The 19,739-nt window shown below is 39.5% G+C and overlaps 1 protein-coding gene across 1 annotated transcript; it reads left to right on the forward strand.

Moving 5' to 3' along the window:
* Positions 1-367: 367 nt before the first annotated feature.
* Positions 368-19,206, forward strand: rb1cc1 (RB1-inducible coiled-coil 1). The gene is made up of 23 exons (XM_034702684.1): positions 368-719; positions 1,891-2,023; positions 2,110-2,236; positions 2,385-2,555; positions 2,691-2,893; positions 3,154-3,568; positions 3,675-3,845; positions 3,935-4,119; positions 4,295-4,481; positions 6,137-6,218; positions 6,347-6,411; positions 6,520-6,623; positions 8,225-8,351; positions 8,518-10,451; positions 10,640-10,805; positions 13,273-13,381; positions 13,558-13,852; positions 16,675-16,726; positions 16,811-16,858; positions 17,314-17,372; positions 17,596-17,723; positions 18,013-18,083; positions 18,302-19,206. Exons 2-23 carry the CDS (start codon positions 1,953-1,955, stop codon positions 18,377-18,379), a joined length of 4,848 nt encoding a protein of 1,615 aa, XP_034558575.1. The 5' UTR covers positions 368-719; positions 1,891-1,952; the 3' UTR covers positions 18,380-19,206.
* The last annotated feature ends 533 nt before the right edge of the window (positions 19,207-19,739 follow it).

Raw genomic sequence — 19,739 nt, forward strand, 5'->3', positions numbered from 1 at the left:
ACTGAAGGCTCTTGAGGAAGAAGCTTCAGTTTGTAGATGCTTTGACTGATTACTTTTGTTCTGAAACCCATAATAAGTTGTAATGTTTTAGAATGATGTGTTGTTTGTCTGTAATTTTTCTGGAATGTGCTGCTGTTGATCTTGGCCAGGACACACTTGAAAAAGAGATTTTTAATCTCAATGTGGTTTTCTCCTGGTTAAATGAAATAAAATAAAAAATAAACAGCAATACAAATAAAAATAAGATAAAAGTATTTTTTCTAGAACATAAAATATATAGAATATTTATATGAAGGTCAGAAAATAATTTATTTCACATTTTGGTTTTGCTTTCTTTTATCTTTGATCACTTCTGAACGGATCGTCCACGGACTGCCCTCCAGCAGATGACAACAACACAACAGAAAGAGCTACTGAGAGGGAGTTAGCGCTGTTAGCTACATGAAATAAACTACTGGTGCTTCAGTCCGTACCTTACAACGTCCCGGCTGGAGTTTGCCAAATAAGATATTTATTTCTGACCATTATGGTTTGTTTGTACAACTAATTATGGTTGTCACTTATTCTGCTGTGGTTTAGCCTAGCTCACGTTAGCTAACGGGCTTGCTAAGCTAGCTCTATGTCTGCCAAGCTAAAACAGGTTAGCTAGCTAGCTTAGTGGCTAGCTTCTTAGCTAGACGAGGTGGAGACCAAGAACAGGGAGATGCGAGCAAAGTGAGGTAAGACCAACACAATGGTGTGTGTTATTAACATAGTATGGATTTTCACATGTATACATGCAGATGGCGGTGGTTATCGAGTACAAGTCGATGACATTTGTCAGATTCATCGACGTTAGTAAAAGCTAACCAGCGCTAGCCTGACAGCTGTGTTAGCTAACAGCCAGTTAGAGCAGTCAGCGGGTTATTATTGACTAGCTCTCCAGCAGCTGTCTGTGGTCCTTTCTGTGGCTCCGTAACATGACAAACTGGGAGCCTCGAGGTTTTTACTGACGGTTAAATGTCAGTGTTCACATCTCAAACAAACAGATGTACTCGAATGGAGGAGGCCCGTAGACGAGCTGACATATCGACGGCAATTAGCTAATCATCACTAACATAAGTTTGTCTGTGAGAGCAAACAGGCAGTGAGCTGTTGTTTAATGATCACGCTAACAGGTAGTAATATTTAAATCTTTTGGAATATACACTCACCGTGGTAAGGTCAAGACAAGTCAAAGTTTATTTACATAGTCCATTTGAATCAACCGCAGCTGAACAACGTGCTGTTCAAGTCTACAAACATAGTTTCATGGTGTTTCATCAGATCAGCCATTAAGGCTTGACATTCTCCAGATTAAAATAAAAAAATGTTAACACTCTACTTTGGACAGTTTTAAAAAGTTTGAGTTTGTTTGACTTAAGCCAAAAGTATTAGGTGACCTCACGTTAAACAGCTGTCATTTGCCCACAAAGACACGGTGACTCAGCTAATATGCTAGTTACTTTGTGGTGAAGAAGTTTGAAGGGCTTTACAAGTACAGTGGTGAGAAAACAAGACGTTGTTCATTTGTGTTTAAAAAAAATCAAAGATATTAAAGCTGCTGTTGGTAGGAATAGTGTAAAAAAACGTTACTTTTTTTTTCTGCTGGGTTTGGAGAAAAGGTCATAATGCCCATCCGTACTCATCGGTAAGTGGAGTAATTTGAGACTATTGGGAAATCTCTATGTTTTCCAATGCCTTTGTATCAAGCAACGTTATTATTCCCCTCGACCCGTTATGATGGACCAATCATAGCTAATCTCCAATCCTCTGTTTACTCTATGACTACCAACAGCAGCTTTAACAATGGAAATCTGTACAAATATTATTTATCAGCTGTCTAATGTTCATGTTTGTGTTTTTTCTCAGGGTGGCCCTGAATGACTAAATGAGCAAGATAGGCAAGAGTGAAGAACTCTGGAAGATTCAACATGAAGTTGTATGTGTTCCAGGTCAACAATGGCAGCACATTGACATTTGAGACAGATCTTGCTGTCCAAACGTAAGATATACTACCAATTTTATTCGGAAATAGTGGTCAGCAAACATTCGCTATTGTTTCTTAATGATATTTTCTCTTTGTCTCAGTGTGCTGGAGCTCAAACATGCCATCCAAGCCAAATACAAGATTGCAATTCAACATCAAGTCCTTGTTGTCAATGGAGGGGAATGTATGGCTGCAGAGAGACGTGTCTGCAACTACAGTGCTGGCACTGTGAGTTAAATTAATGTATTAGTGTGCTTTTCATTTGCCTTAAAGGTATAGAGATTATATAAAGACGATAACTGGGTTTCTAATGTCTCGCTATCTGATTTCCTATGACTCTCTTTCTTTTTTCCAATGTATCACTGTGTATCTGCAGGAAACCAACCCCATATTTCTGTTCAACAAAGAGATGATCTTGTGTGACCGGGATCCGACGATCCCCAAAACCACCTTTTCAATAGAGAGTGAGATTCAGGTGAAGGTGGAGGAGTCTCTGCTGATGCCAGCTGTCTTTCACACTGTTGCCTCGCGGACACAACTTGCTCGGGTAGCTACCTTTTTCTGTCTGTCCTGGTATACTGTCTGTATTTATTCACTTGTTTTAACATGAAACATTTATTTTGATTTTTACTGAACCCTTTTATGACCTTGTCTTTACACTATTTTATATTTACCTCTCTAGGAAATGTCTGAAGTTGCCAATAAACTTAGTTCTTTCTGTGAACGGTTGGTTCATGATGAGCACCTTCAACATCAAGGCTGGGCTGCTATTATGGCTAATCTGGACGACTGCACTCTGTCATATCAGAAGTTACTTATGAAATTTGAAACTTCATACACAACTTATCAACGTGATTTGGAAGAAATAAAGGTGAAACTCACAAAGTAAGTGATAACACAAACAACATGATATTTTACTCTTATTAGTATCTTGAATACTTTTGAATTTAAAGTACTGTGTGTTTTATAATGAATATCGATATATTGCCATAGCTGATTAAGCCACTGTTTCAAAATATTCATCAACAAACTTAGCTAAAAAATTAACTGAAAGTACAGTGAATTAAAAGTAGTAATTTATTCTGATAAAAGGAAAAGAAATGAAAGAACATGAGGTCTTAATTCACTTGATTCTGTGATTGCAGGTTAGGGACAGCAGTTTCTGTCATGGCAAAGATACCCCTGTTGGAGTGTTTGACAAGGCACAGTTACAGAGAGAGCATGGAAAAGTCCAACTCAACTCCAGGAAAGGATTCAGACGGGACAGAAGGAGAAAAATCCACTGACTCTGTGCGCTGCGCAGCTGCTGGAAAGAAGGCCTCAAAGTTAGCAGCCTTTCTCTCTGCTTCTGGGACACCTACATGTGAGCAAACCGGAGACCAGGAAACAAATGAAATGACTGACAGTGGTGGTCTGAGAGCTGCGCTCTTAGATGATGACACTCCAGAGTTTGCCAACCCGTCCTCTTTCAACGTCACACTATTAGACTGGATCAATGTACAAGACAGACCCAATGATGTGGAGTCTGTTGTGAGGAAGTGCTTTGACTCCATTAATAGAGTAAGTGATAGTTATATATACATGACACCCAGTCAAAATATTATTGTACAGTTTCACTGTGGTGGAAGAATTTGTGAAAATCCTCACCAATTGCTGTTTCTTTCAGCTTGACCCGCGGATCATTCAGCCCTTCCTGTCAGATTGTCGTGATACAATATCCAAGCTAGATAATCAAAACATGAAAGCCATCAAGGGGCTTGAGGACAGGTTGTATGCTCTTGACCAAATGATTGCAAGCTGCAAGAAGTTGGTGAATGAACAGAAAGAACTTGCTCAGGTACGTAGGGTACGAGAAACAGATTGAAAAAGACAACCTTTTCTAGCTCACTGTTTTAATTAATTTTGCACACTTAATGTCTTTTGCAGGGATTTGTGGCCAACCAGAAGCGGGCTGAAAACCTGAAGGATACATCTGTTCTGCCTGACTTATGTCTGAGTCACACAAACCAGCTGATGATCATGCTGAACAACCACAGGAAGCTGCTGGACATCAAAAAGAAGTGCACCACTGCCAAACAAGAACTTGCAAACAACCTTCAAGTCCGACTCAAGTAAAACTGAAAACCACTTCCTCTCAAATATTTATTGCCTGTTCGACTTGTTTTATAAATCACTACTTTGTGTACATTGTGGTTTGGGATTGTTCTATTGATTTTACTGGTTCTACATTCTGCCAGAGTCGAGAATCATGTTCAAAACTTTACACTGCTATTGATTTTTTATTAGATGGTGCTGCTACGTAATGCTCCATGCAGACCAGGATGGAGAGAAGCTTCAGGCCCTGCTCAGACTCCTGACGGAGCTGATTGAAAGAGTGAGGGTGGTGGAGGCCCTCAGCAGCGTGCCCCAGATGTACTGCTTGGCAGTGGTGGAGGTTGTAAGGAGAAAAATGTTTATGCGACACTACAGAGAGGTCAGTGCTGATTATCATTACCTCACACATCTCATACTATATGCTTCACTGAATCTGTAGTTTTTAGGCATGTTAAAAACTGAGAACACAGTTTACATATTAAGCTCCAATTAGGTTGTTGTCTGACTCAGGCCTGTTATGTTGTTAATTGATGTCCTGAGCTTGCACTGTTGCCCTGTATCTTCTAAAAAAAAAGACACTCCTTTTGGAAGTTTCATGTTGGGCACCTTGTTCAGCAAGCTCAAACAAGACGAAAAGTAAAACCCAAGAACAAGGAGGCTAACTCCTAATGGTTTGAGAGAAAGACAATGGCCCCATTTACATCTGGTGTCAACATGCGTCCTGGGTGATCATATCATAAGTGGGCAGTCTATACTACAGGTGTAAATGCGCCTCAACGCATGCTGAGAAGGGGGTTAGATCCCATCACTCAGTCAGGCCCACATATGGAGGTGGTCTGGCACGCATTTGTCCACATTGGTCTGGCAGCGTGTATGCTCATTTGTCCCAGGCCACATTAAAGGCCACCTGCTCCCCTAATAATCACAGCAAGGATCACATGGAGGAACAGACAAGCTGCTTCTTATATATGACTGATTTAATGTTTCTCCACTATTTCTCATGAAAAGTGTTCTTTTAAATGAACTTATCTGGTCATTCCAGTATTACAGATGTGTGCAAAAAAAACAATATATAGTTTTCATGTTTCTTTGATAAGGCAGAATGCATTTAATTTTTGATTACATAACGATTTTGTCTTCACGAGGAAAGAGGGTGAGACAGCAGGAGACTTTATCAAAGAAAAGTTTAGTATAAAACAGTAAAAATACAGATGATTTAAAGAGGAGAGAAGCAGATACAACGTCTGTATATAATAATGCGGCCCAGTGAGGATACAGATGTCTTCCAGCATGGATCTGTGTGTTAAACACGCAGATCATATTGTCTTTTTTCTCCACTATAATAAGAGACGCTTATACTTCAGTGATAGTCCACAGAGCTGTTGAGGAAAATCCAAGTTTTATATCATGTCCTCACTTCTCCAAGTGATTCCCTCCTGCTCCTCATATGAGTGCAGGCAGCTTTGCCCCTCTGTTTGCCAAGAATTTTTGTTTTAAATTTCTTATTTTTTAATTAAATTCTTTTTTAAGGTTTATGAAAATGCCCATTTTTTGTATACAGAAGCAGGAAGGTGAGATCATCACAATTGATCACTGGAGACATGTGATAATGAAAAGTGTGATCGCTTGTACTTACAGCTGTCTGCGTAGGATCAGATCACACATAATATCAGGAATAGCGACCCCAATACAAAGGTTCTGCCATTGAAAATGCATAAGGGTAGACCTTAATCACCACTGTGACTCTTTGCTGAGGGTTCCTGCCCATAAATTGAGCTTTGACTTCTAATGACTGCTAACATTCCTTTATTTTTATTGCTGTGATGAAATGCACAGTGGAGTGGGAAATAAAGAAATTGATGGATTTGCTCATATTCACCTTTCTCTTAATGAGTTAGGTTTGTATTATTCATTATCATAATAATACAATAGCCTCTCAGTAACATTAAACACCTGCTAAGGAATGTCCCCATGTCTTATAATAGGACACTGTTCAAACATTGTTGTTCTAAGGCATTTTGTTTGTCTTTTCAGTGGGCCTATGCACTTGTAAAGGATGGAAAACTACTGTATGAGGCAGAGAAGTACAAACGGGAGTCCTTTGGAAAACTCTTTCGTGAGTATCTCTCTAACACTCATCCCTGACATTAAAGGAGTCACTGTTGAGCACAGTGTTCCTTTGAAATAACACATAAGCACCATTCAAGATCAGAGTTTTCATGTAACTCCTTTTTTTCCTTTTAGGAAAGTCTTTCCTCAGAAATCGTTTGTTTAGAGGACTTGATTCATGGCCTCCAACATCATTTTGTGTGAGTCAGAATTTTACACTATTTTGACCTAGTTGGTATTATCACAGCTACTATTTCTCCTGTATTTTAAGCTGTCTGTACTTCTGTTCTGTCGATTATTCTCAATAGACACGAAAGCCCCGGAGATTTGACGATGAACTTCCAGACATCACAGTTGAGGACCTGCAGTACTTGAAATCATGTTGTCCTTTAGAGGTGCAGCCTTTCCTTATGTAAGTCATTGTCCTCAGGGGTTAACATGCTTTTAGAACCTTGACTGTCATTTTCAGTAACACTAGAAATATTTGTTTCTGGTAGAAACACTTTTTGTCACATATTTGGTAGAAAACAAACATGTATTCACTGTTGTGCCATATCAGTCTGTCTGTGAATTCATCAACTGCTATAGACATGACGTCAGTTCATCTGGAGCCAGAATTTCAACCATGCAAATAGTTAAAGGTTCAGACAGGGGTATATTTTTGAATAGAAGATGCCACACTATCTTTAATATTGGCATCGTCTAAAACTTCATCCACACCATCCAGCACGCATTCTCTCACTACTTTGGAGCCACTTTGTATTTTCCATGACACGCAGTGTGAAACTGCTTTGGCTCTCTGTTGGGCTGTGCAGGACTGCACCAGGGTTGTACATCTGCATTAGTAAGCTGCAGATAAACTCTGTACTTTGGCCTCCCTCTCCTGTGATCCCTCAAAAGAGCTGGTCCCAGAAAGTTAGCTGTTTTTCAAAGTGATGCATACAAAAGTTATATTCTTTAATTGCTGCAACCCACTTGTTGCAAATGAGGCACATTGGTTTTGTATTTGGAGTTGGCAATACACAAATAAATACTATTCAGTTCAGGAAGGGTTAAACTGTTGATTTTTGCTGTCTATTTAAAAAGTGTGGACTTGTGTGTGGTTTTAGTCTGAACACAACATTTTTTAAAATCCTGGCTATGTAACATGGTCTGAACTACTCCTGTGAACCCCGTTCTGATCATTACTGGGCAATTGCAACTTTAGACAAAGTTAGGGATGAAGTAAAATGGTTCACTCATAAGCTACTTTCATGCACGCTGTTTGTGCTGTTGAATTTTTTGTTTTTTTCATGCATTGGATTCATGTATGCAGGTTGGGTTGGGGCCACTCTGGTGAAGGACTTTACATAAAATAAACGTTCCTTCTCTCTGCCTTTCTGTACACTAACATTTTAAAAGCTAGTGGATAATCAGGAAGCCAATGTGCCAACTAAAGTAGACAAAGGCTTCATTTTAGTGACATCATACTGTGCACAATCATACTGTGTTCAGTGTCCTGCATAAGTATTCACCAGCTTAACTCTCAAATTTTATGCTGTTTTCCAACTGCAAATATAATGGATTTTCTTTTTATATACCAGTAAAAAAAAAGAAAGATATGAAGAGCTTTGGGCTCACATGCAAGCTATGAAAAGCTTCCTTGTTAAATCCTAACTATGATCAGGTGTGACAGATTCAGTTGACTTTCGGTTAACTTTTTGTATCCAACACGTGTCTGCTTTTTGAACAGTTTTTTTTCTTTTTGCCAAGAGGGATGCTTTTTTTTTAAGAGGCACAGTATGTGGGGTACATATATAAATATGCTGTCTTTTTTTGTGATGGCAGAGCTTTAAGAGTTTTATATTTGGAAGGTTGGATTGATTTTATGGAGCTGGATCCTGGGGTATGAAAATTGGCCTCAACCTAACCTAACCTGCACACCTGTAGCCTTTACTTCTTGTACTTAAGATAAATCTCAATCTTGGTTCAGTCTTTTTTTTTTAATGTTATGTTTTGTATTTTTTTCTGAAGGGTACCCACAATGTGTGACTTTGAGCCCTTAAATCGTCACGTAGAGACGCTTCAGCAGCTGGTCCAAGCAGCACAGAGTGTGGATGAGATGTCTCAAACTATTACTGACCTGCTCAGTGAACAAAGAGTAAGTGTTACTTTATTAAGAACCTTTATTTTCATTCAGTAAGGTTGGTTACTTTTTTAAAAAATTCAGATGTGTCTTATTAATGGTTCTTTGTCTTCAACTTACAGATTTTGTATTCTCAATGTATCCCACATCATTTATTTTTCTTCCTCTGCTCTGTTTGCAGGCATCCTACAGTCAGAGTGCTCATAGATCTAGCCTGTTCACCCCACTGTCTAAAAGCATCCTTAGGACCTCGGCACAGATGTCCTCCAAAACCCCTTCCTCACTCAACCTCCAAGGACCCAGCTGCCAGCCCCAACACGTTCCTGTTCCTGCTCCTCTGGAGGACTTGTCCCCAGACAGCATAGATGCACAAACATTTGACTTTGAAACTATTGGCCATCCAAACATGGATCCAGTCCTGCAGCAGGGCTCCCTGGACTTAGATTCTCTAGCAGAGAGCCCTGAGTCTGACTTCATGTCGGCTGTTAATGAGTTTGTGATCGAAGAGAACCTGATCTCTCCAAACCCTATCAGTGACCCCATCAGTCCCGAGATGATGGTGGAGTCGCTGTACTCCTCAGTCATCAACGCTATTGACAACAGGCGTATGCAGGATACCACAATACTAGAGAGGGAGAACTCAAGGATTGCTGTCCTCAAAAAAGTCACTGACAAGTACCGATCAGCTGCAGAGGAGTCCCATTCAAACTTACGGAGTGTTAAGGATGACCTCTGTCACTTACGAGGCCTGGTATTAAAAGAACATCATGACTTTGGCTTTGTTTTGAGGAGTATGACCACAGAAGTGCAAAACATTGTGGAAAATATTGCCCAGACCCATGAAATGGAATTCAAAGAAAAGCATCAAAATGAGCTTCTTGCTCTTCGACAAGAGCAGGAGAAGCAAGTTCAGACACTAACGGAGGAAAATCAAGTAAACCAGAACATTGTCAGAGACGTCCAGCGTGCAATGCTTGAGCTCGAGGGCCTGATGGAACGCAAAGAGAAAGAACTTACTCAGCTGGAGAATGAGAAGGAGCGATGGGCTGAGACAGAGAGCAGCCAGACAGAGAGGATCAAATGCCTGGAACAGATGAGCAGTGATCAGTCTGAAGAGATCAAGACGCTCTCAGCTTCAAAAGACTCTCTCACCGGTCAGCTGGAAAGTCTGCACTTTGAGATCGAACGCAGCCAGCAGAAGATCCAGCAGGAGTTGGAGGCTGTTGAACAGTTGCACTTGAAGGAGCTCGAGGACAAAATGAAGCAGGAGCACCAGGCAGAACTGGAGACATTTACCAAGAACAACCAGGAAGCCCTGGAACATCTGGCTGCTGAAAATAGTGCAAAGCTAAGTGAAGCAGCTGATCACCACACCACTGCACTTGGAGAGAGGGACAACCAAATTAAGGACATGGAGGCTCGTGTCACTGAGCTCGCAGAACTCCGCTGCAAGCTCGAGGTGGAGCTAGCCCTCAAAGAGTCCGAGACAGAGGAGGTGAAGCTCTTGCTCGAGGAGGCCAAGACCCAGCAGGCTGATGTGCTGAAGACCCAGGTAGAAGCAGAGACCAAAGCTCTCAGTGAGGAGCTGGCGGATCTTAAAAAGCAACTCCAGGTAAAAAACGAGGAGTATGAAGTGGACCTTGCAGAGCTGAGGACTCTCATGAGGATTGAGAAGGACCACTGCATCTCAGAGTTGGTGGAGAGACATGAGGAGGAGATCATTTTGTTGCGCACCGAGCTCTCATCCCTGCAGCAGCATGCCCAAGATGTTCAGAAGAGCCATAGTGAACAGCAACAAAGTCTTCAGCAGGAGTTCGACCAGCAACTGGTCGCTCTGAGTGAAGAAAAAGAAGAGCAGCAGAGGAGTTTCCAGCAACTGGAGCAAGAGTTGAGGACTGTTATCAGCAATTTGCAGGCTGAAAATGACCTGTTCGCCCACAAACTAGAGCAGGACAGAGGCAGAGAAGCAGCTGCGAAAGATTCTGAGGAGGCCTCTAAGATTGCGTCACAAGATGCCTTTAAAGAGTTAGAGCAGCAGAAAGAGGAGGTGAAGAGACTCTTAGACAAAATTAAACAACTTGAGAGTGAGCTTCAGGAAAAACAATCCTTCAAAAGGTAAATATTTGACTCTAGTACATAAAGTACTTTTTCTAATAACCTTCAAAATGACACTGAAAGACAATGTATGGTTACCAAAGTCAATTATCTGATTATTAAGAGAAAAATGTCAACTACTCTTTGTTTTTTGTGCTTTTACACACAGATGCCTTTGTCAGAAATTAATGTCAATGTTTGCTTTTCAGTGATGAAGGCTTGCCGCTGCATGCTGAGGGCCATGCAGATGTTGGGGCACCTCTGTCTCTAGACTCGGCACTACAAGAGCGGCTGCAGTCCCAGATTGAGCTCCTGGAGAAGAGGAAGAACGAGGAGATACAGAACCTCAAGACATCACTAATCGCTGAGCAGCAGGTTTGTGTGTTCTGCCTGTAAACAAGCAGGATGAGTGCTTTGTCATGCAATACTTACATTTTGTGATTATCTTTTATTTTTTGTGACTTACAAAAGAAAAGTAGACAATTTACATAAAGACTGACAAGTTCTATTTTGTAGTTTTTACTGCCTGTAACCTATCACTTTGTCCAAAGGGGCCAAAATCCAGGGGTTTATATAGTACTTGAAAGCCATACTTGAGTAAAAGTAAAGATATCTTACTTGAAATCTAAAAGTAAAAGTGAAAGTCACCCATTAAAAAAGCACTTGAGTAAAAGTCTTAAAGTAGCTCAAATTAGATGTACTTAAGTATCAAAAGTAAAAGTACAAAGAAACAATAAAGCTTGTGAGAGAAACAACTATTTCTAGCTGTTTAAGTTTAATTCCCTCTCCCCTCAACTCCCTTCTCCTCTTGAGCCCTCTCTCCCTCCCTCCCTTAATTAAAGTCCACAAATTTGCAGTTCGTCTTCAGCAGAAGTTGGTTTTCAAAATTTCAGTTCAGTTGTGCTCTTCGACAAATCCAGCAATACTAAATATTCGTTCACAGGCTGCAGAGGCAGGTAGAGTTGTGTTCAGCTTCACAGACAATTTGCAGACAGCAGGGAACGATTTCAGTATTGACAATATGGTATTCACACTTATTACTGCACTTAGTTCATTCACTTACCAGTGTGTTTTTTAGGTTTGACTGAGTTTTGGAACGCCATTATTTCGGTGTTTTTCGGCAAACACAGGAGGCACTTCATCCTGTTGGATGAATCTTTAATTCTGACAAAAGTGAAAAGGTTTTTTAGATATGGCCACAATTGTCTGTCTTCTCCTGAAGCACAACTAGCAGGTGGTGGTGTGGGGGTATCTCCACTATCACCAGTGGACGAGGCTGCTTCCATCATGCTGCTTAATTTGAGAGCGGCAGTTATTCGCGCGAGTACACACACAGTCTTGATAATCCATACATCATGAGACAATTATATTCACATTTTATTTTATCAATCACACTGGCTTTAAACAACAAATAGTTGCTTTAGTTATGGCTTTATTGAAGAAGCAGTTGTAGATACTGGCTTTGATTACACATGAGTATCCAAGAGTGAAACAACAACATATACTGCAACATTTTGGAGGTAGTATATCATATTTTATCCATCCTATTTCTATCACAGAGGTTAGATCATAGTATGTGCAAAACATGGACGTTGTCTCCGTGACATCTCCCAGTGGTTTCTGGAGAGATGCTTTGAAGCCTGGCGATTGCAGGCACCATATTTGAAATGCTGACTCAACTTAACTTTCAATCAACCTTGAAACAGGAAGAGAGTTTGAGCTGAGGCAGGCATTTAGCATTTTGGCTAACAGATACAATGCACCAACCCGTCAGTCAACTCAGCATGTTTATTTTTCTGTGTGCTGGCACTATTTGAGTTGGTTTAATACAAAAAGATAACCTAAGACTAGTAGAAAACTGGTGTCCATTGTTCCTCACAGATTTATGTATTGCTACTGTTCAATGAAAGAAAAAGTTGTATTCTGTCACTTCAGTAGTAACAGAGGTTAAGATGTGTTCACTGTTATTTAAAATAACAATGCGACCTACATGATAACCTGTCATTTCACGAACAGATCACTGGAATAAACTCAGCTGTAACTGACATGACAGCAAGCTGATCTGCATTGTTGGAATTTCCCCTCAAATAATTTGTGCTTAGGTATAAATGATCTGATGTGGCCTGGTTGGCTGGTAAAACTCTAAACCAGGGTTGTCAAACGTGCGGCCCACGGGCCAGAACCGTCCCGCCAGAGGTTCCAATCCGGCCCGTGGAACGACTTTGCAAAGTGAAAAAATTACAGAGAATACATTAACTGCAATTTTTCAATTAAAGTAACTACTATTTCAAATTTGGCCGCATAAAATCATAGTGCTGACGGGGCGTGGCTCCGGGACTTTTTTTCTCAAAGTGAGAAAATAGATGACTTGCTGTTTGCATAATCTGGTTGAGATTCATAAAGACTTTTTAGAACACTATAAGATGATCCACTAACTACTAACACTAGCACTACACCCCTGCATACAACACTGTCCAGCAAGCAAACTGTTCCTGCTGGAGCTGAGGGGTCCAAAATAATCAACTTTACCTTCTTCATTTTATAATCTCTGTTCTTTTGCAGTAAACTTTACACTCTGTTTCAGGTGAATGGGTAACCTGTGTGTTTGGTGCGTTCGCAGCAGGTTTCAGGGCTTAAAGAGTAAAACATTCGGCCCCAATATGAGACTCATCATGGCAAAAAATTACAACAGCTGATTTTGTAGAAAGATAGTTCATTAAATGTGAACATTTTCAGAATTTACTGGTCTGGCCCACTTCAGATCAACTTGGGCTATATGTGGCCCCTGAAGTGAAATGAGTTTGACACCGCTGCTCTAAACCCTGATCTCTTCCTTTTTTAGACTAATTTCAACACTGTTCTAACTCGAGAGAAGCTGAAGAAGGAGCAGATCATCAGTGAGCTCTCAGAAAAGTTGCAGAAAGTGACCCAACAGCAGGAGAAAGACAAAGGTAAGGCCTGCACACACTGAACCACTTGACAGAAGAGTTGCACTCCTTTTATCTTATGGAAGAATCTGTGTCTCAGAGCTGTTGCTTCTGTTAAAATCTTAAAGTTGTATCTTATAAGAATGAGCACAAACATCGACATATAGTGCCTTCCAGTTACACTCTTCAATCTTTTACAGGCCTGATCGAGACACTCTCAGAGGACAGAGCCAGTGTCATGCAGGAGAAGAAACACTTGGAAGAGGAGCTGAACCGCCTGAGAAGCACTGCTCTGATCTCCTCCACCTTCTTCTCACCCAACCCTTCAGTCCAGGAGGCCTCAGAGGCTGGAGCTTCAGCAGCTAGAGCGCTCTCTGTTGCTGGTGCTTGTTCCTCTGATCCCATGGCTGACGCTGACAGACTGGCCTCCGTGGCAGCCATTCGAGATGACGAACAGGTTGATTCAGCTGTGGAGGCCAGCATGGTGACAGTCCAGTAAGCGGCTTCTCTCCAATAAAAATGCTTTTGTTCAGAGTTTGAGATAAATTGTACTGAGATTGTGGACACCTTTATACTTTACATGCAGACAGAGTAAGCTGTTAAGAGAAAGTTAGGTTGAGGCAACACAAAGTTTCTTCTTCAGTGTACATGCTACAGAATTGTGTTCAACTGTGGAGATGGAGGCATTTCGGTTGAGGCTTAAATTTAGGTTGGATTTATGATCTGTTTTAATATCTATTGTTGCTCCGAATGCAGAGATTTGCCATTTCCTCTCGTTATTCAGGTACATAAGCACTGCTCTTGTTTCTTTACCTCACAAGGGGAACAGTAATGTTACAAAGATCAGGGGCCAGGTTCACCAGCCGGATGTGAAGGTGGTCGGTCTTTTCTCTTACATCAGTCTGAGTTATGACCAACTCTTTGACTCAAACATGCGTCACATCGAGTGCACCAAGCCTGAGTGAGAACGGTCATAGCCAGCACCCAGTTTTATCACAAGCACCCACGTGAACATTCATGGAGTGAGAATGTTGCCAAGTAACACACTTCTGTCCACTCTCAAGACTGGATGGCATTGACAGCTCAGAACCGACACCCTCATTTACATAAAACATTAGAGCAATCGGCACCTGCAGAGCGGGAACTGCACTGTAGCTGAAGGGAGATTCCTTTAATTAATTCGGGTTTGCTTACCAAAATGAAACCTTAGAGTCAGCAGCCTGTTTGAGTAGTGGAAAGTTACACCAAGGTGTAACATAAACAGAGCTTAAGTCTAACTGGTGTTCAGCTGTAGCTGTCAGACTTAAGGTTGATCCCTGAAAGCCGACCAAAGTGGCCTGCTGCACCAGCTCTGTAAAAGTTGTGTTTAAAGTCACTGGTGCAAAGTCCACACTAAACCAGACTTGTGTCATTGTTCGGTTGCACCATGTAGAACAAAAGTTCATCTTAACTAGCAGAGTGTAACCACTAAACAAACCAAAATATTGTAGCAGAAATGAAGTTTTCACTCTATTTGACCAATCAGGGAAAAGCTCTCTTAATGGGCCGATTGTTTAAGCGCTGACTCTCATGTCTGATTGTCTGAAGGCTGAAAATAAATGCTGGTACCTCCTGTTACTCGACTATGTAAAATATGACAAAGCTTTATGATACAGTGATAATTCATCCATTGTGTAAAATTACAACAGTGACATCGAGTGGTGAAATCATCCACTACAACATACGTTGAAATAGGATACTCTATAATTGTGCAGATGTATTATTTCTGCTCCTGGAAAACAAAACTGTGAGTACAGATCAAGGTCATCATACATTGTTAATTGATGTAATGTATCACGGAGAACATGTTGCCGACACAAAAACAGCTGGTTAAATCTTCTGCTTCTCCTCGTTCTCTAAACAAGCCTATCTTTCAAATAGACTTGTTAAACAGCCTGTATACTACAGAGGGCTCACACCTACTCAGGGTGAGGTGTCAAGTTTAAGTTGTACCTTATGCTTATGTTGGAACTATCTTATCTGGTGTTTTCCCTAAAACCTTAATACAGTAGTCAAGTACTTCCTAAATTAGGAGTAACATTCAAACTAGGCTACATTTGGACTTCAGCATAGATGGTGCAAACTTGTGCAGGTAGCTAAAGAGAGCATGGAGTGATTATATGTATTCAACAATCTAAAGGTGAACATCTCTCAGCAGAGTTTTCTTAGCTCTATAAAGTTGATTCTTCTATCTTCTTCAAATGTACCTGACAACAGCGTAATCATTTGGAAACAGTACTTGAGACATATTCTTAATTCAAAGGGTAAAACTAGGGATGCACGATATTGTTTTTTTTACCGATATTTTACAACTCATTTAGCTGATTATGCATACTGATATTTTTTTCTGCACACCTTATTGCAGAGATCATCAATTATCTTCTGTATTGGAATTAGCGTACAGTATTATGGTGATACTCTTATCACATTTGTTCTGTAATATTAATTTCTTGTGCAAAATAAGAAAAATACTTTATACTTAAATCTCCATATTTATTTATGACAACGGCTTTCAAACAAAATTCATACAAAAAGATACATCCTACTTAAAACTTGGATGATGTTCTCCCTGAGACAATCATAACAAAACCCATAACCAGGGCAAATTTGGCCAATTTCACATTTGACATAGTAAGTAAACCTAACCTCTGTTCACAGGGAACATGTGAAAAGTGTAACTGTACAGCAATTAAACCCAAATTAAATAAAATGGACTCTTTGACAGTAAATGGGCATACATTAGTCAGCTACATGTACCTTACAGACTGCTGCTTAAAAAACAGCCCCAGCATGTGTGCAGCAGCCCATTATTTTATCGGTTAATTATATTTGCGGATATTGGCGTGTTGGCCGATGTCTGATACTGATAATGTGCCGATAATAACGTGCATCCCTAGGTAAAACCTTTCTTCTGCATTTGAGCGTTTAGAAACAAAGGTAAAGAAACGGACACCTTTCTTTCTGAGACATTTACATGTAACAGTTGTTAATCACAACATTATGTCTGTGGAATGGAAACAGGCTGCATTAATACCATGCATAGATAGTCATGAGCACTTTGAAGCAGAGCTGGATGGACAGAGAGCATTTAGCAGTGGATGGAAGGAAGGCAGGCTAAGAGCAGAGAGTGTAAGTTTTTTGTTTGTTTTGTTACTTTTTGATTGAGAACTGTGAGATTTAACAAGACTGAAAATAAGGATTAATTTATACTTCCATCAAAATTCATTTTGAGATACATGATGCACTTTTGTTTATCAATAATGTTTTCTTTCTTGCAGTGACAACATCCTGATGTCAGAGGAGAAACAGCGTATACTCTTACTAGAGAGGGTAAATATGTACATTCTTTCGATTAAACAACACATGACAGTGTGTTTCTGGATGTCTGTTTAATCAATCTGATGTATGTTTCAGACTTTACACATGAAGGAAGAGGAAAACAAGCGCCTCAGTCAAAGACTGGTTAGTTACTTGTTATCTCTGTGTGCTATGTGACACCTGCTCCACTAGGTGGCAGTAGCATCAAAGAGTAAAATCCTGACCCAGAAGGCTAAAGAGCTCAGAGGAAAAAATATTTTTTAGGAAAGAAGACTTCTGAGAATATTAAGAGGGGTGAATTTAAGTTGGATTGCCTGTTCAAAACCAAAATATGTACTTAAAACATGAAAATGTATGTTTTTTGTAGTTTGAAAAATTATTGTAATCAGCCTATTGTAATTTTTTCATATGATACAAATGAAATTAGATAAAGGTTTAATAGTTTGAACATGGGTAAAAGTGCAAATAATGTAACTAAGCTTATTTCTAACAGAAACCCAAATATAAGAATGCTCCAATTTATCCATTACCATTTCAGCCAGTATTGTGAACCCCTCTGAGTAACATGTGTAACGTTGCCCTAATCCTTTCCTTTGTAGATGTCTCAAAGCATGTCGTCTGTGTCTTCACGGCATTCAGACAAAATCGCCATCAGAGAGTAAGTGAAAGACAAAATACCACATGGCCTTAACGTGTGCTTGTTGATGTGATTTTTTGTAATTTTTTTTGGCTTTTAGCTAAAACTCTGACCACAATTTGATGCAGTATAATTATACACATTATTGTATAATTACCATTAATGTGTTGTCCTTTTTGTTATTAGTTAGCAGTACTCTGTGTCATCATCCCTTTATCTCTTTGTCCATCTTTGTGTGCTTCAGTTTCCAGGTAGGCGATTTGGTTCTAATCATCCTGGATGAAAGGCATGACAACTACGTGCTGTTCACAGTTGGTCCCACCCTCTACTTCCTCCACTCAGAGTCTCTCACTGCACTGGACCTCAAACCAGGTCAGCTTCACACACACCTTTTTGTGACCATCATCAGAACTGTATTTTATGGTTTATTTTTAATTTACTAAGAAATAGACTTTTCCCTGATTATTGCTCATTAGATGTTACATGTTAGACAAGAGTGGATTTTATTCAATTCTCTATATACTGTGAGTGTGATAACATGGGAAGGGTTGCTTTGTTCGTGCTCTAATTTGCCTTTCAAACTTAATGCAGTTAATCATATGTTTGTGGTGTAATCAGTGTTGGATGATTGTTAAAAAAGTAGATTTCTGTTGTTTTTCAGCATCAGGGACCTCGAGACGGCCGTGGGTACTTGGAAAGGTGATGGAGAAGGAATATTGCCAGGCAAAAAAGGTATTTGGTCAACATAAAGTATTTAAGTGTTTTTAAACTAATATAATGATTGAATATTATGACCCAAAATACTGACATACAGAAAATAATACATTGGAACTAGAGTATTCCACCCTGGTTTATATTTTTTTAACACATGTATATGGTCAGTGTCAGTTTAGTAAAACCCTCTATCCATCTTATAAAGCTTTCTTTCCTTTTGTCTCTTTCTTCTCTAGGCCCAGAACAGGTTCAAGGTTCCTTTAGGAACCAAGTTCTACAGAGTGAAAGCTGTTCCATGGAACAGAAAAGTATAATAGCCAAGTAATGAGCTAAATGTATATTTATATTGCTTAATTTTTGAACAGAAACTTCACATCATAATTCATAACTTCAAAATTGAAAGATCTTAAAAATGGAAGAATTATGATCGTCATCATGCTCTTTTCAGTTTCGATTCAAAACCCCACCTGCTACCACATTTTCTGTTTATTTTTAAAACCCAGATTTGTTATCGTGGACCAAATGCTATTAACTTTATTAGGGCATTGCCCTAACACTGTGGCATTATGCCATATGACCTGTGTGTAAAATTGATCAAAATTTGGATGTTAAATATTAGTTCTCATTATCAGCATTTGTCCTTTTGTGGAAAATACTGTGTCATTATCAACATTAATAAATAAAATATACATTTATTATAAATGTTTATGGAGGAATGTTCATGGCATGCATATTGATATATTTTCTTTGATTTACTTATCCAGATAAATGTTGTAGTTGGAAATGTAGTTAATGCTGTTTGTTACTCACAAAGCAGTGTGGCCCTCTGTCAATACTGAAATGTACATTATGGCTGACTGATGACAAAACAGTCGTCTTTGCAATCCTTGAAATGCACTTTCAAAAACAATGCTTTTGTTGATTTGAAAAGGGAAGTCAATTGAGCTGTCAGAACTAAGTAAATATATCAGCACAAACTTCTCGCTATCATAGAATATTGACATGTAGAAAGGAATATTTGTGACTGTGTTTCATTATCAGAGGACATTGTACATTACCCATCAAATCACACATGTAACAATAAATGACTGTATTGTAAAAGATAGAGTTTTGAAACAATAAAGGATTGATCCCAAACATATTCTCCTGTTTTAATCATCCATTGTCATTCTAAGTCCATATATGAAATTAGATATAAAAGTTCATGATACATTCAGACTAAATAATCATTTTTATTACAAGTTTTCTCAAAAAATTGCCCCGAAAAATTTAATGTAGTGCACCAGATAGGTAACTGCTAATTTTTAAAAAGACTTACTCTCCTGCTGAGATTTGTCTGTTAACTAATGAGAACCTATTTTTTTAAAATAAAGCTTGCTTATATGAAGTAAGAATAAAGAAATACACATTAGTGCCTTTAGGACATGTATAGCTTTTTTAATGATGCTTTAAAAATGTTCTGGGGGATTCAAGAGTCAATGTGGAATAGCACAGTATAGTGTATTCATTTGATTTAGCATTTTTGCTTTTGTGGAAACATTAATGTTGGCACGCTGCTGCAGGAAACAGACTTCAAAAAGGCTTCAAATCGGGGCCCAAGAACGATGCGGCCCTCATGGAGAAGGAAGCCCACCAACATCACTTTCCCAGTTCACAGCGGGGAGCATAGCAGCT

This window comes from Notolabrus celidotus, chromosome 15 (genome assembly GCF_009762535.1).
Source record: "Notolabrus celidotus isolate fNotCel1 chromosome 15, fNotCel1.pri, whole genome shotgun sequence".
Classification (NCBI taxonomy): Eukaryota; Metazoa; Chordata; class Actinopteri; order Labriformes; family Labridae; genus Notolabrus; species Notolabrus celidotus.